The sequence below is a fragment of the Alexandromys fortis genome, unplaced genomic scaffold (assembly GCF_014885135.2).
Source record: "Alexandromys fortis isolate MF-2015 unplaced genomic scaffold, M_Fortis_MF-2015_v1.1 scaffold_233, whole genome shotgun sequence".
NCBI lineage: Eukaryota > Metazoa > Chordata > Mammalia > Rodentia > Cricetidae > Alexandromys > Alexandromys fortis.
Genome location: NW_026068146.1, coordinates 1343906 through 1368593, shown reverse-complemented (window position 1 = coordinate 1368593; position 24688 = coordinate 1343906). Strand labels below are relative to the sequence as shown.

Sequence of the window (24688 nt, the reverse complement as noted above, 5' to 3'; positions counted from 1 at the left end):
TGGTCCTCTAGAAGAGCTCTGGGGCTTTTCTATCTTGCCAGTGTCTTTTCCTGTGTCATGAATCATGTCTTAGGTCCACCTTCTGAGCGACTTGCCCCTCTGGGGAGCTTCTTGCTTTTTCCCTCTGATGATTTCCTGCGCCATGAAGCGTCTATCTCTTGCCTTGGGTCTGTGCTGGAAGCCAAGCACTGGTCTCCTGCTGTGGCTCTGTACCCTTGGCCTGGGGGTACCAGGCACATCGCCTCTTTCTTCTGCAGCATCTTCAGAGGCAAGCCTTGTGCGGCTGACATGGGGCTGGGCGGGTTTGCTACAGAGAATAGGATTTCTGAGTTCCTTTCTGCTAATCTCTGTTCCCATCTCCTCTCTTACAGTGCGTCTCCATGACAGTATTTCTGAAGAAGGGTTTCACTACCTCGTGTTTGACCTGTAAGTGCTACTTTCTCTCCAGCTGGCTGAAGATGAAACCTGGGTCTCAGCCTCTGCTGAGGGTTCCTCTCTGTCGCTTGAGGAAAAGGACTCAGGACGTTTCTGGGGGACGAGTGGGCCTGTCCAAAGGCACTCCCCTCTCAGGAGTCTTGTTCCCTCTGTGCCCTAGAGTATGAGCCCCAGCATGGCCTAGCTCTCTCCTTTCTGTTCTGTGCATAGCTCGTTTCTTGCGTCTTGGTGTTTTCTTATTGGAGAAAAAAAAGAATGACTCTTTGCAGTCTGTGGAGTTGGAGGTAGCCTTTAGGACTCATGAACGGCGTTCCATTAGTCTCTCCCACTTGAGTTGTTCTTTAGCGTCCTAAGCATGGCTCTTTACCTCCTGAAAAGTTCTGTCCAGTATTGTCAGGGTTGTATCTGTGATCTCATTATTCTTCAACTTTAGCACTAGGCCTGCCATTGCGCTGCTATGTGACAATGTTCGTATTGGTCTGAAGTAAAACTATGACTCTTGTGGTAGTTAGAATATCCTTCTTAGATCCCTGTATCACTTTCTGTGCGTTAGTGATTCTGTTAGGTTATGGAAACGGAACTGTCAGAAAGGGAGGGGGGAAGCCCACATTTAGCCCACAGAGAAGTGACTGAGCATGTTCTGGGCTCCCAAAAGACACAGGGAGTCGGGATGGCTCTAAAAACTGTTTTACTGTATGACTCTATTGCCTGCTGGATGCTAGAGCTGGCCAGTAGACCTCGCCTCCTCTGACCCTTTCTTCCGTGGTTACAGTGTTACCGGAGGGGAGCTGTTTGAAGACATTGTGGCCAGAGAGTACTACAGCGAAGCTGACGCCAGGTGAGAAAAGCCTTGGTTTGACTGGAGCCCTCTGAGTTTAGGAATGAAATAAGTCCTGGCTACTTTTTTTTTTTTTGGTGGGGGGGACGGCAGGCAGAGGAAGCATTGTGTTTTCTTTGGATAGTCTTTGAACTCTTGTCTGGACAGAGTCTGTAAAGTTGCGGTAGGGCTGCATTCTGTGCGTAGTATTAGAAGTTAAAATGTCAGCACCCCTAGAGTAGCTTTTTTCAAAGCCTCTTCCAGGTCTCCTTTGTCCTGTGACCTCAGAAATCCTTTTTTTTTTTTTTTTGGCGCATTATTATGTACTCACAAGCGCTCTGCACCTCTTCTTTCTTGTTTGTACAAGGTCTTGACGTAGGGAACTGGGGATCAGAGGTGGAGAAAGCATCATTTTTGTCTTGAAGGGTATGAACCTGGAAAGCTTCCTCGGGAGCTTTCAGCCCTTGTCTTTTCACTACCATGACCAGTTCCATGGGTCCCATGGCTTAGCCCCCAGCTTTCTATCAAAGCCAGTGGTTCTTTCGTGTGATACAGCACGATCCACCTACCTCATGGCCTTCAGGTAGTGTTTGACCTGCCTTGCCCACTTTAGCTCTTCCCCTTTACAGCCTGATGTTTGTTATCCTGCCTACGGCTTATCTGGCTTATGTGGCAGCTCAGGCTGCCTCTATAGAGAGTGGGGGAGTGCAGTTTCCTCACGAATTTCTCAACCCTGAACAGCCATGTTTGCTGATCAACTTCAGATGCCTCAGCCTGAGGAAAAATTCTCAAGTGGAGAGATGAATTCCAGTGCCAGCAGGGGAGGACCAGGCTGTGGGTGGGAGGAGGCAGTGATAGCTCAGGGAGCTGGGGGTGGGGGGACTGTACCAGTGGGCTTGGCCTGGCTCTGCTGGGACACTTCGCACTTTTGCCATTTTTGGCCTGAAGGCTCTCCCTGCTAGCCGGGCTCTGTTCTAATTATACATTTCTGTGGAGACTCGCCTCTGCAGCTTAGTCTTAAGGTTCCTTTGGCACTGTCAGGCTGTATGGCGTGGAGGCCCTGAGCTTCACTGTCAGGGTCTGACAGCATCCATTGACTCTTTAGCTCTCTTCGGAGCCTCAGTACCAGGTTTCAGAGAAGCAAACCCTAACTGCAGGCCACGCAGGCCAGCACATCCGGATGCTATGCAGGTCAGCCCTGCACACCTGGCGGAGGCTGCTGACTAGGCATATACCAGCCTTCTTCAGCCTCAGTGGTACTGACCTTTAGCACAGATGGATTTTTTTTTTTTTTGTAATGAAGGTCTCTCCTACGCATGAGTAGAACCTAGAGGCATCTCTGAGCAGTAGGTAAGCCCCTTTCCAAGTTGTGCCAGTCAGGATTATTTCCAGACATTGCCAGATGTCCTGGGAGGGCACGCTCATCCCCACTGTTGCTCTGGAGTCCTCTCCTGCCACAGGGAGAATGTAGTTCTTTCTGTGTAGAATAGTCAGAACGCTATTATTTCTGGAAGGAATCTATGTGATTGTCTTGTCTCCCTACTAGATGAGAAACTTTAGAGCAGTTAATGCCTTAGATGGTGTGAGAACACGCCTTAAGAGCTCCTCACTAAATGCTTGGGTAGGTGCAGGCATGCACGATGCACCATGCACCTGTCCCAAGTCGCAACATAAACTTCTTCCCTAGGAAAAAAGTTACTTAGGAAAGAGAAAGAAGGGGGTTGGATGGTCTTACCTTTCATAGGAATATTTAGCATTTTTCCATCTCAAGAAAACAAATTAGTTGTTCTGGATCTTTGCATTCAAAATAAGTCATGGTAGACCTCTGTTCTAGTCTCTGGAAAACCCACATAGCCTTACCTGGGCTGGTTTCCTTTCTTGTGAGGTAAGTGTTGATGATGAGAAAAGAGAACCCTCACAGTGGCTTCCATATTCCCAGAGTCATGAGGCTGAGGTGGAAGGACCATGAATTCAAGGCCACTCTGGGTTACATAGCAGATGCAAGCCAGCTTATGCTACAGAGCAGGAAGACCCTCCCTCAAAGCAGGAAGAGAAAAGGAAGAGAGAAAAAAGGAAGCTTCATACACTGTTGGTGTTGTAAATTTGTATAGCCATTTTTGGAAAACAGTATGGCTGTTTCTCAGAAAAACTAAAAATAGAGCTACCATCTGATCCAGCAATCCCACTACTGGGTAAATACCCAACAGAATAACTCGGTATGTTGAAGAAATGTCTGCACACCCACAGTAGCCAAGAAATGGACACAACCTAAATGCCCATTAGCAGATGAATGGATTAAAAAAGAATCGTGTACTCTATTGAGCTGTAAAAGGCCAGGAAGCTCTGTTATTTATGATGAGATAGGTAATCTGGAGGGCCTTGTGCTAAGTGAGACAAACCAGGCACAGGAAGATCTACTTTGTGCAATCTAAAAAAGATGCCCTACAGAGGTAAAGAGTAGTGGTTAGCAGGAGCCGGATTGGGTGGGAAAGGAGAGCTGCTGCTCAGGTAGGAGGAGTGGGTTTACCTGTACACCTGTACAGCAGGTGACTCTAGTTAGTAATTTGTGTTTGGTTGGTTTGGTTTTTCCAAATAGGGTCTCTCTGTGTAGTCTGGGCTGTTCTGGAACTCAGTCTGTAGACCAAGCTGGCCTCCAACTCAGAGATCTGCCTGCCTCTGTCTCCCAAGTGCTGGAATTAAAGGTGTGCACCACCACTGCCTGACATAAAAATGGATTTTAAATGTTCACTAGAAAGAATAAATATTTGAGGTGATATATATGGTGGTGCACATTGTATCAGAATATAACATTGTCCTTCAGAAGTAGATAGTTATTTTTCAATTTAAAATAAAGAACAAAATAGGCTGAACTAGATAATATTTAAGGCCCAGGGTTCTAGCCTATTGTTCAGTGAGTGTGGTCCACACAGGTGATCTTTGACGAGGTAGTCTATCTCTGCGCTGATATTTCTTCTCCTTTTGTAGCCACTGTATACATCAAATTCTGGAGAGTGTTAACCACATCCACCAGCATGACATCGTCCACCGGGACCTGAAGGTACTTATTAACCAGGCTGTCTTCCTTTGCCTCCTGCTTGTGAGTCGTTGGCGCCACCTGGAGCTAGGTAGTGGTACTGTGCGAGCCCAGAGTAGGCGCCCTTTGGACTCCATGGTGAGTGCCTCATAAGGTTCTCCTTGTTCCTTCTGCAGCCTGAGAACTTGCTGCTGGCGAGTAAATGCAAGGGTGCTGCGGTCAAGCTGGCTGATTTTGGCCTTGCCATTGAAGTGCAGGGAGAGCAACAGGCTTGGTTTGGTAAGGGTGACCCTGTCTTCCGGGAATGCAGCCTCCGCCCTTCCTCCTTTTCCTGATCTGCCTTCCTCTTTCAGAACTAGAAATCAGGCCTTTAATGGTACTGGCCTTTTCAGAAAGTGGAGGAGGATGGGAAGGCACCCGGTCCCTCCTGGCCAATCCCTCCATGACTCAGTATAGTGAGCCTGGCTGCTGTCAGCAGTGCGTGCTTGTTGCCTCTGGGGAGGTGCTTGAGCTCCTGGTAGGCACAAGTGCTTGCCCTCTGATTTAGATTCCAGGTACTTGGAGAAGCCCAGGCTGTCATCATTTGCAGCTTGAGTGCCGAGAGAGCGCGTATACAGTAAAATCAGCAGGCATCAGGCATTAGAAGGGCTTTGGGGGAAATTACAGATGTAGATTTAATGAGAGAGAAAGTAGGCTCAGTGTGGCTCTGCGTTTTTCTGCTGCAGGTTTTGCTGGCACCCCAGGTTACTTGTCCCCCGAAGTCTTGAGGAAAGATCCCTATGGAAAACCTGTGGATATCTGGGCCTGCGGTAAGCCCATTCCATGCACTCATCTTGTTGGTGTTACGGGCCCTTGGCTTCCTGCGATGACAAAAAAGGCTTTACTATTCCTTTTGGGCCCCGCAAGTGTCTGCTGTATGTGACATCGTGGCGCTGGCTCTCGTTCCCTTGGGAGGGCTGTTCCCATCATGCCCTCTCCCCAGGTGAATCCTTCTTGGAGGATAGCTTGCACCTGAAGAGGTCTTGGTGCCATGAGGAGTTTGGCACAGCAGGAGGGCTAGTCACACAGCATTAACTCTGGCCTGACCCTACCTTTCTGGGTGGTTCTGAGCCCTGCATGGCCTTTCTTGGTTCCTCAGGGGTGAATGATTGACCCCAGTGACCTGTGTGTTCTGTCTCGCAGGGGTCATCCTGTATATCCTCCTGGTGGGCTACCCTCCCTTCTGGGATGAGGATCAGCACAAGCTATATCAGCAGATCAAAGCTGGAGCCTATGATGTAAGGATGGGTGTTCTGAGAGCTGAGCAGGCACTCCCTCCAGAACAGATTCCCTGCCTCTAAGGGTCTGTCCACGGGAGTGGTGTTACTGTCATTTGATAACAGGGTGTCAGGGGACTTTGAGGACCCAAGGATGGGCATACAGGACTCAATTCTTGCCACCTTATGTACAGAGACTAGATTAAAAGAAAAAAATCCTCCTTGTTAATTATAAAATTAAAGAACTTATTAAAGCCCCTTTGTTCTATTTCTGAAAAGAACAGAAAAGCCGCATGGTGTGTTAGATGATGCAGGAAGAATTCTAGAGCCTTCCTCCACCACGTTGGTACCATGGGCACATAGCAGACAGAGCCTGTTTTCTGCTTAGTAGAAAGATAAAGCTGAGTAGAAAATGTTAGTTCCCTTTCTTCACTGATCTGACCCATGACATTCTAACTATTATTTTTCTGTCTTACTTTCCAAGTCTATAAGTTGACACAGATCTTGGGATATTCCTAGTACTTCTCCAACTTTTGGGTACCACAGAGTATCCCAGTTACAGGAGTTGGAATGAAGACAACCTACATTTTGGGGTAGAAGCCTCACAAATTTCCTATCTCCCTTTCCCCTGTTCCTACTTCTTAGTTCCCATCACCAGAATGGGACACAGTGACTCCTGAAGCTAAGAACTTGATCAACCAGATGCTGACCATAAACCCAGCAAAGCGTATCACAGCTGACCAGGCTCTCAAGCACCCATGGGTCTGTGTAAGTGTCCTTGCCCTCATCACTTGGAGATTGGAGGTAGCAGCCCTCATGTACCCCTTTACCCCTCCTTGCACAAGGATTCAGGAGGGCAGGGCAAAGGGGGTGAGTGGAGTCCAAGGTCAATAAATGTCATCAGGGGACTTGGGAGGCAAAAAGTGCTAATAGATCTTTACTTGTGAGGCTATAATTCGGTTCTGTTCTTGAATTAGAGCAGGTAGTTGATAATAGTGTGAAGTCCCAGGCTTAGGATATACTTGGGTTTCAGCTCTGATCGGTACCCAGTGAATAAACACAGGAGGCTTCTGAACTGTTGAGATGTGCTTCTTAAACCACTGTGAAACTCTCGAGCTGGGTTCCTGGGAACTCCTCCCAGGCTGTCGTGTAGATTGACATACTGTTTTCATACACAGTTTTGTTGAGCTGAAATATCTATTTGCAGACAAAGGGGCAGTCCTGGTATAATGAGCATCTTGAAGGACGTATTTGTTTATTTGTCAGTTCCCACGTTTATTGAATGCCTCTTTGAATGCAGTTCCTGGAGACGAATCGAGCATGGTCTCTGCCCCAAAGATCTGGGGAAACAGTCATTCAAACAAGCAACCATGCTTATCATCAGACAAATAAACAGAAAATGTAACAGATTCAAGGGTTTCTGCTGCCCTTGGTAGGCATTAGGGTCACACAAAGAAGGTTTGTGGAGAAGGTGATCTCTGCCTTGGTTCTTAGCAGATGACTTAAGGACACACACACCGTTACCCTGCAGACAAAGGTTAGCCTGGAAGCGGTGAGAGGCCATAGGAAATGGTCACCTGTAAGGAACACTAAGTAGCCTGGTTTTCAGTGAGACTGACTGGGAATGCAGAAGAGTAGAGCAACAAAAGATCGCATGATGGATTGGGGGAGGGGGAGGGAAAGGGGAGGCGGAGGTGGGGAAGAGACAGAAATATTTAATAAATAAAGAAAGAAAGAAAGGGAAAAAAAACAAAAAAAAAAAGATCGCATGACATACCACCTTCTGCCTTAAGAGTTGAGGTTTGTTATTTGGTTTTGGTTTTTGTTTTTCAAGACAGAGTTTCTTTGTGTAGACCTGGCAGCCCTGGAACTAGCTCTCTGTAGACCAGACTGGCTTTTAACTCACAGTGATCCGCCTGCCTCTGCCTCACAAGTGCTGGGATTAAAGGTATGCGCCTCCACCTGGCTAAAGCATAGGTTTTAAAGAGAGTGTGATATTTGCGTTTAGCATCACTTTGGAAGCTGTGTAGAACGTGGAGCTGATGAGCAAGAAGCTGGAGGCAGAGACGAAAAGCTGTCACCACTGTCTGAGCAGGGGCAGCGAGGGTGGAGGTGGAGGAGTGGGTGGTGCCATCAAATGTAAGATAATCTAAAGGATTTAGTACCTGGGCTTGAGTGAAGGAGAGGGCAAGCTGATGGGTATTGCTGGGTTTAATTGGCCAGTGAGTGATGGTTGTACAGTTCATGGGCCCAGAAGAGCTAGATTGTGAGAAAAGATGATGCCTTGGTATTGTAGGCAGTGAGAATAGTGTTAAAAAGCCACCAGCTGAGGCACCTGGTGGACGATAAGAATTATGGCTGTATGGCCGGGGGTGTGATTTAGTGGTAGAGCTTTCTTGGCATCAAGGAAGGCAGAAGAAAGGGGCTGTAGAGATAAGAAGTGAGAAGCTGGAAACGTGACCTGCTGTTTCTATGTAGGCTATGTATATAATCAGAGAAGATCCAGAAACTAAGAAGCAGGTGGGACTTAGAGCATCAGCAACCAGACCTGAGAGTCCCTGAGAAAGATGGGAAAGAATTCCCAGCTTTGCAGATAGTGAGAAACAATAAGAAGATACTTGTTTGTCTCCAGATAAGTGAGGCTGAGACATCTGGGAAGCCAGGTAGTGAAGGAGCAAATAGCCAGTATCCCTTAGCGGAAGAAGACAGGTCAGGAAGTTTTGTTTGTTTGTGTTTTCCTTTGTCGATATGAATCTGCATATAAATTGCATTGTTAATTGTGCGAATTTAGCACATATCTGTACCACACACTATTCACACACCCCTCACACACACACATCTTTAATTCTCCAGAAATCACTTATTTTTACTTGTCTTTCATATTTACTTTTTTTATTTGTCTTTTTTTTTTTTTTTGGTTTTTCGAGACAGGGTTTCTCTGTGGCTTTGGAGCCTGTCCTGGAACTAGCTCTGTAGACCAGGCTGGTCTCAAACTCACATCTTTTTTGTTTTTTCAAGACAGGGTTTCTCTGTGTAGTTCTGATTGTCCTGGAACTCACTGTATAGACCAGGCTGGCCTTGAACTCAAATATCCACTTGCCTCTGCCTCCTGAGTTCTGGGATTAAAGGTGTGTACCACCACCACCTGGCTCAGATTTACATGAAAGGAAAAAAAAAGGTTTATTAACGTGCGTGTGTGTGTGTGTGTGTGTGTGTGTGTGTGTGTGTTTTGCCCGCATGCATGTATGTGCACTATGTGCATGCTGAGTACTCATGGGGGCTCAGAAGGTGTCCGGTCTCTTGGAACTGGAGTCGACAGATGGCTGTGAGCCACCACGTGGGCACTGGGAACTGAATCTGGCTCCTTTGCAAGAGCAGCCAGTGCTTTGAACCGATGAGACATCCTCCTACCCCCTACTTTTTTTTTAACTTCCATGTATGAGAGANGGGAGGGAGGGAGGGAGGGATGAGGAAAAGGCAGAGAAGGTTAAGAGAAGTGCTTTGGGATCCAGGAAAGGCAGCAGGTTGGCGCGAAGGCAAGGATTGTGGGGTGGTGGACACTCTAGGTCATGGACACTAGCAGTGTTTTCAACTGGGCTGGCTGAGATAGCAATAGTAAAGAGAGTGATGACCATCTCAACTGAGGCACTCAAGGATCAGAGAAACCCACCACTTACAATGCTGTAGTTCTCTGTAGCCCCAGGGAATTACTGTGTTACAGTGTTACACAGTATATGACCCTGAGTCATCAAGGAAATACACTGTGTCCGGTGGACTCAGTTTAAGGAGGCAAGGACATTATAACAGCAAATACATTGAAGAAAAAAAAAAAAAACCTTCTAAAATGATGAAGAAAAAAAGTGGTCATGGTGGCGCTCACCTATAATGCCAGCGCTTATGAGGCAAGGCCAATCTGGGGCTACAACAGCAAGGCCCTGTCTCAGAAAAACAAGGATGGTTTCTGCTTCAAGATAATCCCTAGCTTTTCAGAACAGTTTCTTTGAAGACTTTGTGGGATATGTTGGGTTCCTGACAGGCACCCTGTAGAGCAGGAGCCTGTCTCCCCCTGTGCAGAGTCTGGACCGCAGCAGGTACCCAGGTAAAGAGACCAGGATCCCATCACACCTATACTCAGTTGCCTCTTGTTCGGATTGCCCTTGACATAACCTCGAGTTGTTGGTGGCACTTGGGTTCTAAAGGCCTTTTCTCATCTGTGAACTCATTTAATGAGCACTGTGTAGCACAGTGTGTGGTGACGGTGTCCTGGCAGCTCCGTCGGTGCTAAGGTGACAGGACCGAGATGCGGGACAGAAAATCTATGAGGGGGACCTCACAGACCTGTCTGTTTGACTTCCAGCAACGATCGACAGTGGCATCCATGATGCATCGCCAAGAGACGGTGGAGTGCTTGCGCAAATTTAATGCCCGGAGAAAACTGAAGGTGAGCTAGCCTTGCTTCTGGATCACTGTCTCTTGAGAGTGGACTCTTCAGAGTATAGCTCCTGCCTGGCTCCAAAGTGAAGCTCGTTCATGCTGGGGCACCTGAAAACTCGCGTTCTTCGGCTCTGGCCCAGAGTTGCCTTTGCCTGGGGCCAGGCTACCTGCTTCTAAAGCTCATTTGGACTTAGAGGATTCTCTTCTTTCTCCAGGGTGCCATCCTTACCACCATGCTCGTCTCCAGAAACTTTTCAGGTATGTGTTCCCAGCTGTGCACTTTAATTCTGCCGAGGTGAGTGGGACAAGAATGGCGTTTGGCCAGCCCAGCAGCACAGGTGTCTCAGGTGGCACCTTGAGCAGGATGAGCAGGGTCCTGTTCTGAGGGCGGCCGCTGCTGAATTCTTTTACCCAGCTTCTTCAGATGTGGAGGGAAGGGCTTTTTCTGAGGCTCCAATTTATGAATTCTGTTTCTTCAGACTACCCAAAAGTAGCCTGCCGAGCTTCCCAGGTGCCTTATCCCCAGGTGTTCGTAGTTCTCCAAAGACTTAAGTACTTTGAGATTTTAGCCAGTCTAGGGTATTGGAGAATGCACTGAAGGAAAAAGAAAGATGAGATACAGTGTGTCTTCTCAGTTGCATCTGCTTGAAGTCATCTCTCCCTTCCTTGTGCCGGAGAAGAGGCGCCTGATAGAAACTGTCCAGATGTTTAAGCGTTTCTCATCGACCAAGGCTTACAGTACCCTCTGTGACACTAGCTATAAACGTGAAGAAATAGAGACCTGTGGTGGGGAGGCGAAGGAACTCACTTAATTTGCATAAGGAATTGGGAGAGTTGGGGTCAGTAATTTGTAAACCACACTTGACATTTCTTTTTAAGATGCAAGACATTCCAGTCTCCTCTACCCCTTTCTCACCCTGACCTTCATTGTTTGCCCTCAGTTGGGAGCACAGTGGCTTTTCTGTGAGGAAAAGATTAATGTCAAGACTTAACTGAAGGCAGAGAGGTCTCTCCCCAGCTTGCTTTTGCCCTTGGTCTTCCCTTCCTCTAACCCCCAGCCTCGCTGTTTTGGTTCAAGACCCCCTTTCTCATCCTTCTAACAAGACCCCTTCCCTTGCTTATCCCCTGCACCGCCATGAAGAGGGGCTTGTGAGGGAGTGCCAGCCACTCACCACTTATAGTAGGTGGCCATTCTGGGCAGGGCTTCCATCTTTGAGTTCAGGTCCTGCTGAACCTGGTTATGTGTCACTGGAGAGCTTTGGCTTGGAAGAGGCTTCAGGGAGAAGGGCTAGGGCTCTATAAACTCTTGCTCTTGGACCACAGGGTTCCAGGCTGTCTGGATGACCCTGGTTTAGAGGTTTGTTCCTATGTTGAATACACACTAGAAGGTCATGGTCCCTCCAGGGAAGGAAGAGGAGAAAAGATAGAGTTGTAGCCCCCACAGTGCTCCTTCTCCTCAAAGTACTTTCAGCTTTATTTGCTTGATTTAAGAGCCTTCTTAGAGGACACTCGAGGGCATTTCTATGCCACCCGTAGAGTAGTGATATTTTTCTCTGAGTCAAAGGACGGTGAAGACAGGCTGCTGCTGCCTGTAGAGCCAGGCAAGTCAGAAGCAAGTCCCTGGCCTGTGGTCTTGAGCTGCATGTCAGCCTCCCTCTCTGTTTCAGGAATTAGTGGCCTGGTTTCAGAGAGTCAGGCTCAGTTAGGAAAGAGTGTTAACTCCTCCTTCAAGAGCCTTCTGGTCTTTGAGCTCACTTTATCCTAGGTCAGAAGGGGCAACAAAACAAAACAGCCCTGCAAACATCCCATGTTGGCTTCTTCTGCCCTTCATTTGGGACAGGTGAGGACAGAGCCACGGAGACGTCTACAGAAATAGACTTCTGTTTCTTTAGGCACAGGCTAGACTATTTCCCTAGTTGGTCCACGGGGTACAGCAGTAGTTAGACAGATGCTGACATCTAGCTTTGGCAGCCTTTGTTTCTGGGGATCCTTTCTTGGACGTCTTCATCCTCAGTGCACAGTGAAATGCAGACTGAGAAAAGCTACCTCTCTCCACTGACTCCTTACAGGGAGGAGGAGCTGGGGCTTCTCCATAGAGGTAGCTGCCCCAGGGCCCTGTGAGAGCCTTCCCGTGCCCCAGAACCTCTCTGTTATTTGGAATGTGGCAACGGACATGCTCTCTGCTCCAGCACTCCAGTAACCACTCTTGATTTCCTCAGAAAAGGTACCTGCCTCCCACCAGGTCAGGCTTTTACCCCTGGGCTCTTATTGAAGAGGTCACGGGACAAGCAATGAAGCCATTGCTGTGAAGTGGAGGCATGGTATTCAGCCTGTCCAAGCCTCACAGGCCCCCAGACTGCTGTAGAGCTGGCTGCTCCTGCCTCCTCAGTCTGCCCCCTGGTGCCTCCTCTCTCCCAGCTCGGCTGGCTTGGCCATGCCACCCGGGCCTCGCTGTGCGTGGGCGGCCAGCGGTTTCTACGCCTCACGCTGGGGCATGCTCTCGCTGCTGACTGGCCCCCCGTGGCTTTGCGGCAGCTCTTTGCACTGAGAGACTGTATCCCCTCAGTTGGCAGGCAGAGCTCCGCCCCCGCCTCGCCTGCCGCGAGCGCCGCCGGCCTGGCCGGGCAAGGTACGTGGCATGAGTCCTCCCTGACCGCCTGCCTTGGCTCCCTGCCACCCCAACAGTAGGGCCAGCATGCCAGGCCCACTCACCAGGGAGGCGAGTCCCATGCTTGTGGGCTGAGATGGGCATGCCATATGGACCACCTAACTTGGCATCTGCAAGCACATTGATGTTATGAAGGCCCCTAACCAGCCGTGCATGCTGGGCGCTTGCCAACTCTCAGGAGGCAATAGCCTGGGGACTTGGAGTTGGGTAGTAGGAGCCTCTCCTCCAGATGGCCAAAGGGCTTGACCCGCAAACAACCCTGGGCATGGCCTGGAGCTGTCTCACGCTAAGACTAGACCCTTGCAGTGCAATTTAAGACCCCTCAGAGAAAGCCTCAAAATTGTGAAGCCTGGTCTCAAAGGTTGTGGAGTACAGATTCCTCAGGGTGAGCCATCCCTTGGCTTGTCACACGCTGAGCAAATCATGTCAGCTCTCCCACCCCTAATTTCCTCATCTCTGTAATGGTAATGACAGGTAACACAGAGATACTTAGGAACGTGTCTGTTGTAGGTTCTCAGCCAGCCACCTGGGAGCTCATAAAACAAAATCCTGCTTCCACACCAGACAAAACAGAATCCTTAGTGGACGGGATAAGTCTAAGTGTTTTGTAAAGTTTTCCAAGTGAGTCTAGTGAGCACCTTGAGTTGAGAACCAGTGTGTGACAGTTGGTAGTCAGGCTTACTCTATAAACATTAAAAATTTACTTGCCCAAATACAGCGTGACTGGAGTTAAGGATAAAGGCCTTTTTCTTTTTCTTTTTTTTTTTTTTTTTTGAGAACCAAAATGTTGTGTTGAAGCTATGTTCCTTCTCTCTCTGGAGAAAGTACTAGCTTAGCTAGGAATGGCCGCCTGAAGGCCAGAGGACAGTGGCAGTAGTCACAGCAATGGTCATGGTGAATGATTCTCACATGCCAGACACTGTTATTTTTAGGCGTGGTTCCATTGTATCCCCACTACCGTCCTGTGACCTAGGGGCTGTTACATCCCATTTTATAACAAAGAATTTGAGGCTCAAGGTGGTTAAATAGCCCACGTGCGCTCAGTCACAAAACACAGCGAGCAAGTGCTTAAAACCAAGATAGAAATATAGGGCAGTCCAGGTGGACCGGAGAGTTGTGATTATCCCTGTGCCTCCCAGAACTCTCCCACCCTTTGTCTGCTGCCTTCCTGTGCCCTTTGTGGCCTTCTGGTGTCACCACCAGCCCCGAATATAACCCCATGGCTGGCTGGAATCTGTTTGGCAGCTTTATAACTCAGCCAGCCCCTCCTGCTCATGGATCCAGAGAATGGGAAGGGTGACAGCTTCCATTACGCTGGGTGAGGTCCTGCCCAGTGAAGGCTTCAGCCCCTTGGCAAAACCCTCCTGTAGGTGGTCCTGGTTTATGTGTCTGTGACTGTCTGTCCTCACGTCTGGTCGCCTTTGTGAACGTGACACTATTTTCTTGAGAAAACTCCGGAGATGTCTTGCATCCTTCAGTCTAGAGGACTTCCGTGGTGTCTAGAAATGGAGCCCTCAACCATTTCACATCGGCACTGTTTCCGGGCCTGGGCAGAAGCTGTCGAGGACAGTGCTCCCAGTGCCCCGGGAAGCGCTAGTACCGAATGTGGTTTCTCTTCCTAAGCACAGGGTGTCTGCTTCTACTGAGCCCTCATCCATGGCAAAGAAGGTTCTAGAGTGCCGTGGCTCTGAAACCCTTGAGATGCCCTTCCTGCAGAGGAGCTACTGCACCGGCCTCTTCTCGGGATCTGTGGCGGCTCCTGGCCCCTTGTTAGCGCAGCAGTTTCTCGCAGATCTGGCTGCCGGGTTGAGGAGCGGATGTGATGCCGAGACATGACTTGCCTCTTTGTTTTCACAGCTGCCAAAAGCCTATTGAACAAGAAGTCAGATGGCGGCGTCAAGGTAGGTATTTCTCCAGTCCTCTGACCAGAGACGGACTTCCCTCCCAGCAGTTGCTGAGGGACTCTAGGCATCTTGTTTTCCTTTTCCTTAGGAACCTTGTCCTTACTGTTTTGTTTTAAGCCTTTGTGCTCAGAACTACAGGTTCTACTAGCCTGAGAGGGAAGAAGGGATATGGGCCTCCTGATAGTAGATAGGAAAGATACGGGGAGAGTGGTCCAGATCCAGTCTCCTAGAGCCTGACTTCTCCATACCCGCCTCATCTCCAGGGCTGGACTCTCTGGGTTTCTGATTTGTTTGGGCCGTTTGGGTAATCGTGTCCCTTTTTGCATAACCTCTTTTAATCAGAGCCAACTAGTGTGCCATGGTAACTCAGGCAGGGTACCCATACCGGGAACTTGAAGCCGTTTTTCTATAAACCACTTTTATATCCCAGGTGAGGTGCCACTGACTGAGAGACTCGGGCTTCTGTAAGTGAGGGGGCAATGGTGTGTCACAGCTCATTCCCGTCGGTTTCTCCTGTGTGAGTCGGGGAATAAGAGGGCCTGGAGTAATAACTTGGCTGAGCTGAGCTGAGATGCAGGCACTTAGAGGATTCAGGGTACACAGGCACATGGGAAGCAGCAAGTGTCCTGGGGCTGGGATACGGTGTACCCACCACCTGACACGTTTCAAAGCAAGACGTTACCTAAGCCATACTCTAACAAAAGCACAAGCTGGGCCTTTTCCCAGGAGCGTGTGCCCGCATTTATGTTCACGTCCCCTGCTCCCTTCCTGTTCCCTTCTCTGCATGTTCGCTTTTGTGTCTTTCTGCCACTAGGAAGGGAGCTTAGGTGCCACTCACACCTGCTCGTGTGGAGCTCGGGTTTAAGGGTGGCCACCTGGTTCTAGGCATGCTCAAGACGAGGAAACCAAACAGGGAAAAAGGCTCTCAGAAAAGTGACCCAGGCCAAAGGCCCTGGGCACAAGCTTAGGGAGCAGAAGAAGATGAGACTGTTCAGTGGTTGTTTAAGGTATGGTGTTGGAGGTGAGGGCAAGAGAGGAGAACAGCCTTCATTTTCTTCTCACTTTTAAATGAGACATTGTTACTTCTGAAACCTGAAAAAAGTGCATTGGAATGAGTTGTCATACATATTAATGTTTCTGTTCAGCCAGAATACAGATGTATGGTGGATATGGTGGCAGTACTGTTACGCTAGTACCTGGGAGGCTGAGGTAGGATTATGGTGAGAGTAAGGCCAGCTTCAAATAACATAGAAAAACTTGACCTCACTTGTTTTTGTTTTAATAGAAAAGGGGAATGATAAGAAAAATCAGTCAAAATTAGGACTAGCACTGTAGGGTTGGGACTTTATAGCTTAAGTGGTAGAGAACAGCAAAGGTCCTGGCTTTCATTCCTCGGCACTGCAGGAACCAAAACAGCCACATTAATCCAATTGAGCAATAGAATTGAAAGTTTGTGGAAAATACTGTGTGCCTGAATAGGAGAGCTATGGTAAGAGAGATTTGAAGGGCTAGGGGTATCACTAATATTCATGAAGCCCTAGGTTCAATCCTTATATCAAGGAAAATAGATGTGTCTGAGTGTACATGGGTGAATGGAAGAAGGAAAGAGCTGTGCAGAGGTGTCAAGATATGCTATAGAGCCAGGCGGTGGTGGCGCACACCTTTAATCCCAGCACTCGGGTGGCAGGCAGAGGCAGGCAGATCTCTGTGAGTTTGAGGCCAGCCTGGTCTACAAAGAGCTAGTTCCAGGACAGGCTCCAAAGCCACAGAGAAACCCTGTCTCGAAAAACCAAAAAATAAAAAATAAAATTTTAAAAAGTTATAATCTGGAGATAGAAGGTTCAGAAGAAAAGATGATCAGAAGTATCAAGGGAAAATATTCAAAATTATTGACAAGTAGGTTGACACAGATTCCAACTACTCAGAATAGAGGCTACCTAAACTCATGACACAGGGAGCACCTGCTGTTAGAAGTGTCCCTGAAGAGTCTCACTCTGGTATGGGTGATTTTAGAAGAGTCCACTAGCTGGGCATTGCACTGCGTTCTTGTAAACTTTGCACTGTTAAGGCATAGTAAGAAGGTCAGAAGTTCAAGTCCAGCCTGAGCCACATAGCACAGCAACACTGTCTTAAGAAGAAAGGAAGGAAGGACTGACTGACTGAATTAACTAATTAATTAATTATAATTATCTGTATATAGTTTTGAACACTTTCATCTCAGGGCTCAAGAGGCAGAAGTAAGAGTTCCAGGACAACCAGGGCTATATAGAGAAACCCTCTCTTGGAAAAAAAACAAAAAAATAAAAAAGACAGAGGCAAGTAGATCTATGTGAGTTCATAGCTAACTTGGTCTACGTAGTGAGTTCCAAGACAGCCTGGGCTATGTAGAGACCCTGTCTCAAAAAAGGAAAAACAGAAAGAAAAACAGAAAATTCATCAGACAGTGTCAAGTCTTGACTGTTGAACAGAGTAGTAATGAATAAAAAAATGTCTGTTCAGGTGGGAGAATTTTGTTTTGATCGCATTGAGATTAAGGGATGGGTGGCATAGCTGATGGAGACATTTTTAATGACCCTGGGAACCACGTGGCAGAACCCAGGGAAAAGTCCATTCTTAGCTTTGAACTCCTTGATTCTCCTTCTTCTCCCTCCTAAGTGCTGGGATTGTAAGTATATACCAAATCATGTCTCGCTTTGTGACTTGATTTTCGGACAGACTCAAAACTTTTGAGATAATGGGTTTCAAAGATGACTCCAGTATAACCGTGTAACTTTAGCCTAAGAAGATAATTGTAATGTATACAGGTTCCAGAACCAGAGGTGTAGAGCGCTTCCTTAGCATGCATGAGGTTCTAGGTTTGATCCTCTGCACAACAGAAAGATACACCAACCAAAAATACTGATTTGGGCTGGAGAGATGGTTCAATGGATGAGCACCCATATGGCAGCTCACAACTGTCTGTAACTCCATTTCCAGAGGATCCAATGACCAGTCCTTAGTCCTGGCAGGTGGCAGGAAGTGAGGGAGACACAGCGGTAGTCTAGGAAAACATCCACAGTAGGTGGGTAGCATGGGAACCCTTTTATTAAAGAGTATAGCAAATATAACCCCAGAAAGATAATCCAAGAAGATCCATTGATGATCTGAGGATGAAAATAGGTCAGGATGAAAGCTTTTATCCTTATTACTATCAATGAAATGCAAGCTGAAACAATGAGCCTGGTCTGCATCAGGACGGCTAGGGATACACAGAGAGACTCTGCGTGGGTGTGCATGGGTGTGTAGGGGTGGGAGTGGGTGTGATTTTTGATTCTTAAGTTCGTGATGGCAGCAAAAACCAGTATCAAGCCATACAAATGTTCCTACCCTTGCTTCTGGGCATTTTCTTCTAAGAATTCTCCTAAAGAAATAGGAAATAGGAAAAGCTGAAAGTAGAAAGATGTTTTATATGACATTATATGAAAACATTGGAAACTGTTTCAAAAGCCTGCTAAAAATAAATGGTTAAATAATGAGAATTCCATTTAATAGACCATTAGAGTTACTCCTCTTCGGTTGGAAAACTAATTCGGAAGTTAGGAGCACTTGCTGCTCTTGCAGAAGAGGGTAGTCCCCAGCACCCACCTCTGGTAACTTACAACAGCTATAACTCCAGCTCCAGGGGATCTGAGACCCTCCTCTGGACCTCTTCAGGCAGATTTGGAGCTGGAGTAGCCAGTTGTGAATTGCCATGTTGGTACTGGAAATTAAACCCTGTCCTCTACAAGAGCCATCTCTCCAGCCCCTAAGTTATATTTTTTTAAGATACAGCATCATTTTAGATTCTCAATTCAGCATATAATATCTATATAGAAAAACAACAACAAAAGAAAACTCACTGAAGTATTTAATCATAGCTTTACTAAGTGATGGGAAATATGGTAACATTGGGGTTTCTAAAATTTTTCCTGTTATTGTGGTTTTTCTCTACTTTCCAAACTTTTTACTTGGACCATGCATTAATATTAATAAGCAAATCAAATTATTCTCTAATAAAAAACCAAAATGAAGGTAGTGGACAAATGGATACATGCATGTGCTCTTAGCACCTGGAGGCGGGAGGGTCAGCCTATCCTCAGCAGCATAGTGAGTTCAAGGCCTCAAAATTAAATCATCTTTAAACTCAAAATGCTAATTTTAGCCAGGTGGCGGTAGTGCACACCTTTAATCCTAGCACTTGGAAGGCAGAGGCAGGAGGATCTCTGTGAGTTTGAGGCCAGCCTTGTCTAAAGTGAGAGTTCAAAGATAGCCAGGGCTATGGAAAAACTGTCTCAAGGGAAAAACAAAAATAAAAGCTCCTAATTTAAAAGTATAACATATACTATGGCCGGTCGGTGGTGACGCACACCTTTAATCTCAGCACTCGGGAGGCAGAGGCAGGCGGATCTCTGTGAGTTCGAGACCAGCTTGGTCTACAAGAGCTAGTTCCAGGACAGGCTCCAAAACCACAGAGAAACCCTGTCTCAAAAAACCAAAAAAATAAAAAAATAAACTATGTAACATGTAGCTTATAATATTTTAATTGCATATAAAAAGGCTCTAAGACCAATAGGAAATTGAGCAAAATTCACTCACTTTCCCCTTTGCTTTTCAAATTGTTTATAATGTGATTGTAGCCTTTCTTATTCAGTAATGTGTAAATGGTCGTTTGTGTGATTGGAAGAAGAGGAAATAAGATAAAATGTGGGACGTGTGCCCTTTGTGGGCTCTCTTGAAATTTGAGCTGATGTCCAAAACTGTGAGGGAAGCCAGTAAAGGGCCTGAGCTTTGAGCATTCGGATTCTTCTAGAATCTGACTACCCTTTCCAATGCTCCTGTCCCCGATTTCTTCCACTGACTGTTCTCAGAAAGGTTTTCTTCCCTCAGCTTAGATGTTTCTGTGATATGCTCAAGATAGCTAACGTTGGTTTGAGTGGGTCCTGTACCCAATGGCTCTGAATTAAAGAACTTGAGGTTCTGTTTGGGTTTCTTTGAAGGCTGATGCTAGTGACCCAGGGTCTTTGGGAAAGTGAGCATTTTTGTCTGTGTAACCTTGGCCGTCCTGGAACTCACTCTGTAGACCAGGCTGGCCTCAGACTCACAGAGAGCCTCCTGCCTCTGCCTCCGGAGTGCTGAGTGCTGGGATTAAAGGCGTGCGCCACCACTTTGGAAGAACAGACTGAAAGGGACCACAAACACTCAAATTCTTTGCGGCCTCTGGGCAGCATTACATTCTTCTGCTGACTTCAGGCCAGAGTGGCCATCCAATTTTTTGTTTGTTTTTTAGATTTTAAAGGTTAAAATTGAGTACTTTTTGAGCAGTTGTTTTGAATATGAAAATGAGGCCTTAGCCCTTTAATTGTGTAAAATTTTAAATTTTTGTATAGTTTTCAAATAGAAGTCAGACATGGTCCTTTAAAGAGACCTGGCCTTTAAGCATTTATGTGGTATCTGGTTGAGAAGACGACCAGCTGTGTGGGGAAAGATGAACAGAGAAGCTGAAAGACGCAGGCACTGGGAACTGCCTGGGAGTGGAAAGGATGATTGGTTTGCCTGTAGGCTTGTTCAGGACGAGTAGAGAGCATCCAGGAGAAGAGCTATGAACATACCTCCCATGAGGTAGAAGCAGAAGCTGAAAGGTTTCCGTCTGAACGCAAGGTCCAGGTAAAATGATTGCAATGATCTTTACCACCAGCCGCCAAAAATCACCAGAACCAAGATCAGGCCTGGACTGAGTGCCTGGCCTTCTCAGAGCTGACGTTAGAGATGTGCTCTTGCTTTAGCTTGGGGAAGGCTACCTTCAGCAGACCTGGTCAGCTGTCAATTGTCAGGCATCTGTTAAGACGCTCTGGAACTTAACAAAGGCCCTTCCTTCGCAGCATCAGTAGGAGCTAAGTTTCGTGACTCACTCTGGAATCCCAGTTCTTGGGAGACTGAGGCTAGAGAGAAATGCCACAAAATTCAAGGCCAGGGTGGGCCACAGTGAGTACCTGTCCGAATGGGGAAATAGAATCCCAAGAGAAAAAGAACAAGTATGAGTAGTTCTTGGGTAAAAGGATAAGACAGTTAAGTAGGAAGATAAGTGCTAGGTGGAAGTCTAGCTAGGTGACAGTGATGGATAAGAATATAAGGGGACTGCCTCCTTTCACGGCATGGTTCTTCTTGGCTCTATAGCTTTGTTAAAGGCAGTCTGAATTCCTTGAAGCCCTGCTCTAAAACAAACAAAAAAGCTTATACAAGTCCAGTGTGGTAGCACGTACCTGTGATTCAACTACCCACAGGACACAGGCATGGGGATTGCAAGCTCAGGACCAGACTGTATAGCAAGACCCTGTCTCAGAGCAGAATAAGGACTAATGCAAAAGGAACCCTACCATAGGGATTATTTTCCTTGAATTCATATCCAAATTATGGATAAATGTTATTTTTTAATGTTTTGTATATAAATTATGCATAGTAATGGGTTTTATTATGACACACATGTACACATACTCCCACATACCCCATTATCTTCTGAAATACCTTTTAAATATTAGTAGCCTCCTTCCAGAAAACGTCTCTTTAAAGTAGAACGTTGGTCCTGAGAGAACAAAAACCATTTCTCAGATATGTTTATTATGCCCAGAACAACCCTCAGTAAATGGGATTGGTTGTCATTAAGTGACTGTACAAAACTCAAGCAACAGACATAGTCCAAGGGGACTTCTGTCTCCCAGTGAGCTAATTATAAAAGTCATAATTACCCTTAACCTCTTAGTCTACTCTGGTGTATTTTTAGTGTGCTGTTTGGTCTTAATTGGTTTTTTTTTTTTCTTCTGGTTTTTCGAGACAGGTTTTTCAGTAGCTTTGGAGCCTGTTCTGAAACTTGCTCTATAGACCAGGCTGGCCTTGAACTCACAGAGATTCACCTGCCTTTGCTTCCTCAGTGCTGGGATTAAAGGACTGTGCCACCACCGCCTGGCTGTTTGGTCTTGGTTTGATGCTCTTATTTCAGCACCTGAGGTCTAGAGATCTAGTGGAGGTTGAGGTCATGGCCTTTGGCCTCTCTCAGCTTCCATCTCTGTGTCTTTGGTCATTGCACTCTTAGTCCCAGCTCCTCTGGGCTTCCAGTTCTAGTCATCACAAAAAGCAATAGAACATGCAGAGTTTTTAAAGTAGCAGGACTATACTGACAAGGAATAGAGTGTCAAAACTGAAACGTAAGATAGAGTCTGCTGCCAACCAGGTGTGGTGGCGCACACATTTAACCCAGCACTCAGGAGGCAGAGGCAAGGTGGATCCCTGTAAGTTTGAGGCTAGTCTGGTCTACAGAGGGAGTTACAGGACAGCCAAGGCTACACAGGGAACTCTGTCTGGTGGGGAGGGAGGTGGGAAGAGTCCACCATCTTTATCTGGACAGCATTCACAGCTTCATTGAGGTCCAAGTTCAGAGGTCAAATGCTGTACTAAAGCTAAGACCATCCTATGGTAACTTTTGTTATTTCTCTGGTATTCCTCACTCACGTTTCAGACAGTCCTGTCTGTAGAGACTGTGAGTGCCCTTGTCAGTGTGCTGGTCCTGTGAACCCAAACCTATAGTAGAGACAGACTGTGAGTGCCCTTGTCAGTGTGCTGGTTCTGTCTACAAACCTTTGTCGTCAAATGTTACCCACATATGCTTGTGACTGAATAAAACGGACTTCTCAGGGTATGCTAAAGTTTCTGTGTTTGTGAACTTGAAAGAGTTCTTCTCCAGCGGCTGGAGGAGTGTTTGCACCTGTGATCTGTGTACTGTTTTAACCCCTCTGATGTTGGACTCCGGGGTCCCCCGCTCTTCCTCCTCTTCTGACCCCTCATGCAGAGCCCAAGCTGGTGCACTAACCTGCAACGTCTCTTCTTACCCCCTCTTTCCCCTTCTCTTTCCCTTTTGCTGTGGTGTGTCCAGAAAAGGAAGTCGAGTTCCAGCGTGCACCTAATGGTGAGCCTTGCCTGCCCACCCATCCTGCTCACTCCATGCTGCTTGTGCCCGCCTGCCAGCCATGCAGACCCATTCTGCCATGTGCGTGTGCGTCACTCATCCTCACTGCATGTCTGTGCTGTGTGGACCAGTGTGGCCTGTCCTGCCAGGCGGGGCCATTGCCCAAGGTCACCGAGTGGCCTTACAAATGGGCATCAGAAGGTTGCTGTGGAGGTTGGGTAGCCTCCAACAGTCTAATGCACGGAGTAAAGCCAGTGGGAGTTTTGGGGAAAGACCCTCTCTTACCATCCCTCAAGAGATAAGGCCTGGGGCTGGAGAGATGGCTCAGACGTTAAGAGCACTGGCTGCTCTTCCAGAGGTCCTGAGTTCAATTCCCAGCAACTACGTGGTGGCTCACAACCATCTCTTGTGGGATCTGATGCCCTCTTCTGGCTTAAAGGCATACGTGAAGATAGAGCGCTCATACATAAAATCAATAAATCTTTAAAGAGAGAGAGAGAGAGATCAGGCCTGTTCTCCAGGCATCAGCAGCTGCTTCCTGGGAGCCGTATGTTCATTCAGTAGGCAGCCATGTAATGGGAAAAACTCATGGTTGGCTCCTGGCTCTAAACCTTGTTCTGTGAAAATCCCATTTTCCTGTTAGGCCTGCGCTGAAAGACTATAGTAAATGCATCTTTTCTCTTGGGATACTGGGCACCAAGGGAACACAGCAGCCTAGTCGTTATGAAACCATCCATTATAACCATAGGTGTGGCCACTCTGGTGTTAGCTCAGTCCTCCGCAGATAGGCATGTCTTACCATGGAATGCTCATCCTCAGCCACTGCAAAGGTCTTTATGTCAGCTGGGTTTGCAGCCTGGGCACCCTTCTCCAATCAACCAAAACCAGGAAATCAGCATCAGTAGCTGAGCTAAGAGAGCTCTGCCCTCTGCTGTCTCAGGATAGGAACACAAGAAAGCAGTCACCGTTTGTGTTTCTCTTCCCTCGCCCCTCCCCCCCCCCTGACCCCACGGACTCATCTCCAGCCTGTACATTTCAGTATCATCTTGTAGTTCTTGATGTTGACTCAGGATTCCATGGCTAACCTCAGCCACTAACTGGGGTCATGTAGCTGTAGATCTGGTCCGTGAGGCCTTTGGGAAGATGTAGAAGAGTCTGGATGCATTCTGAGTGTGTTCTAGTAGAGAAAGAGATACGCTCTGGCTATCAGCGTATCTTCATTTATGCTCTGACTAGAGGCACATTTGTCTCGTGCTTACTGAAGAACTTGGGTGGTCAAGCTGCTCCTTTGTCTGTGACCCCATTGGGCCTCAGGGAGACTCTGTTGAACTGCTTAGAACTCAGAAGAGTCAGGGAGCATTGCTGTGGTTCTCTGCCCTGGAGATTGGCTGCCTTCCTTCCTCTCCACACTCCTTCTTGACTCTGCCACTCTATAGCGTTTTAAAAGGCAAGGAAATATCCCTGGTGGTCGTGGTTGCCATTAGGAATATTGGCTTGCTGGGCAGCTTGTTCTTTCCTGGGACTGAGTACTGCGACTACAGCCACAACCACCATTGAGATTTGCCTGCCCTTCCTCGGGGCTCTGCCCTCACTTCCAGCTGATCAAGTCCAAGATTTTATCAGGTGGAAGATAAAGAGCAAAGTCCTGTCCCCTGAGATCTGTGGCTACATTGTATATTCAGAGTTGAATTTCACCTCCCGGGCCAGGTACCCTTGCTCCTTTCCCTCCTCTCTTCATATCAGGCTGTTATTTTAAGGGGAAAGGAGATACAGGTGCTAGGAGAAGGGCCACAGGGGAGCAGAGTTTTCAGTGTTAGTTCTGCTTCAAGTCCCCATCCTTTCCACCTGTAATGTGGTGGTCTGGGTCTGATGTGACTATGGCGGCATGGCACCTGCAGAAAGCAGACATTTCTGGAGAGGTGCCTTCAAACAGATCTTTGGCTAGTCCTACAATGAGGATGCCTCCAGAGCTAGGGCTCTGGGACTCCCCAAATTCTCTCTTCCTCAAATCATTTCTCTAACCATTGCTCCCATCTGCACGGTGGTGTTACAGTTGCCACCTCGGGCGTAGCACCTGAGGCCAGACCAGGGGACAAGGGAGGTCTGGGAGTCAAATCTGAGCAATGTTGGTGACTCTGGAGGAACTAAACCATCTGTTTTCTTGT

At 47.4% G+C, this 24688-nt stretch overlaps 1 protein-coding gene across 18 annotated transcripts in view; it reads left to right on the top strand.

Annotated features, from left to right (window-relative positions):
- The window catches only part of Camk2g (calcium/calmodulin dependent protein kinase II gamma), a 57339-nt gene that overhangs the window by 21092 nt on the left and 11559 nt on the right, over positions 1–24688 (top strand). For 9 of the 18 annotated variants that reach the window (XR_007589389.1, XM_050127000.1, XM_050127002.1 and 6 more), the window contains exons 4-14: positions 372–426; positions 1208–1273; positions 4238–4310; positions 4463–4565; positions 5012–5095; positions 5469–5563; positions 6188–6310; positions 9900–9983; positions 10192–10234; positions 12543–12605; positions 14502–14545. Coding sequence is in view for 17 of the 18 variants with exons in the window: in XM_050127000.1 (XP_049982957.1) it covers positions 372–426; positions 1208–1273; positions 4238–4310; positions 4463–4565; positions 5012–5095; positions 5469–5563; positions 6188–6310; positions 9900–9983; positions 10192–10234; positions 12543–12605; positions 14502–14545 (833 nt within the window). In the remaining variant the exon portion in view is untranslated. Of the gene's footprint in view, positions 1–371; positions 427–1207; positions 1274–4237; positions 4311–4462; positions 4566–5011; positions 5096–5468; positions 5564–6187; positions 6311–9899; positions 9984–10191; positions 10235–12542; positions 12606–14501; positions 14546–22490; positions 24686–24688 lie in introns of those variants that run through there. The other 9 variants (XM_050127004.1, XM_050127001.1, XM_050127010.1 and 6 more) reach the window with 5 other exon arrangements.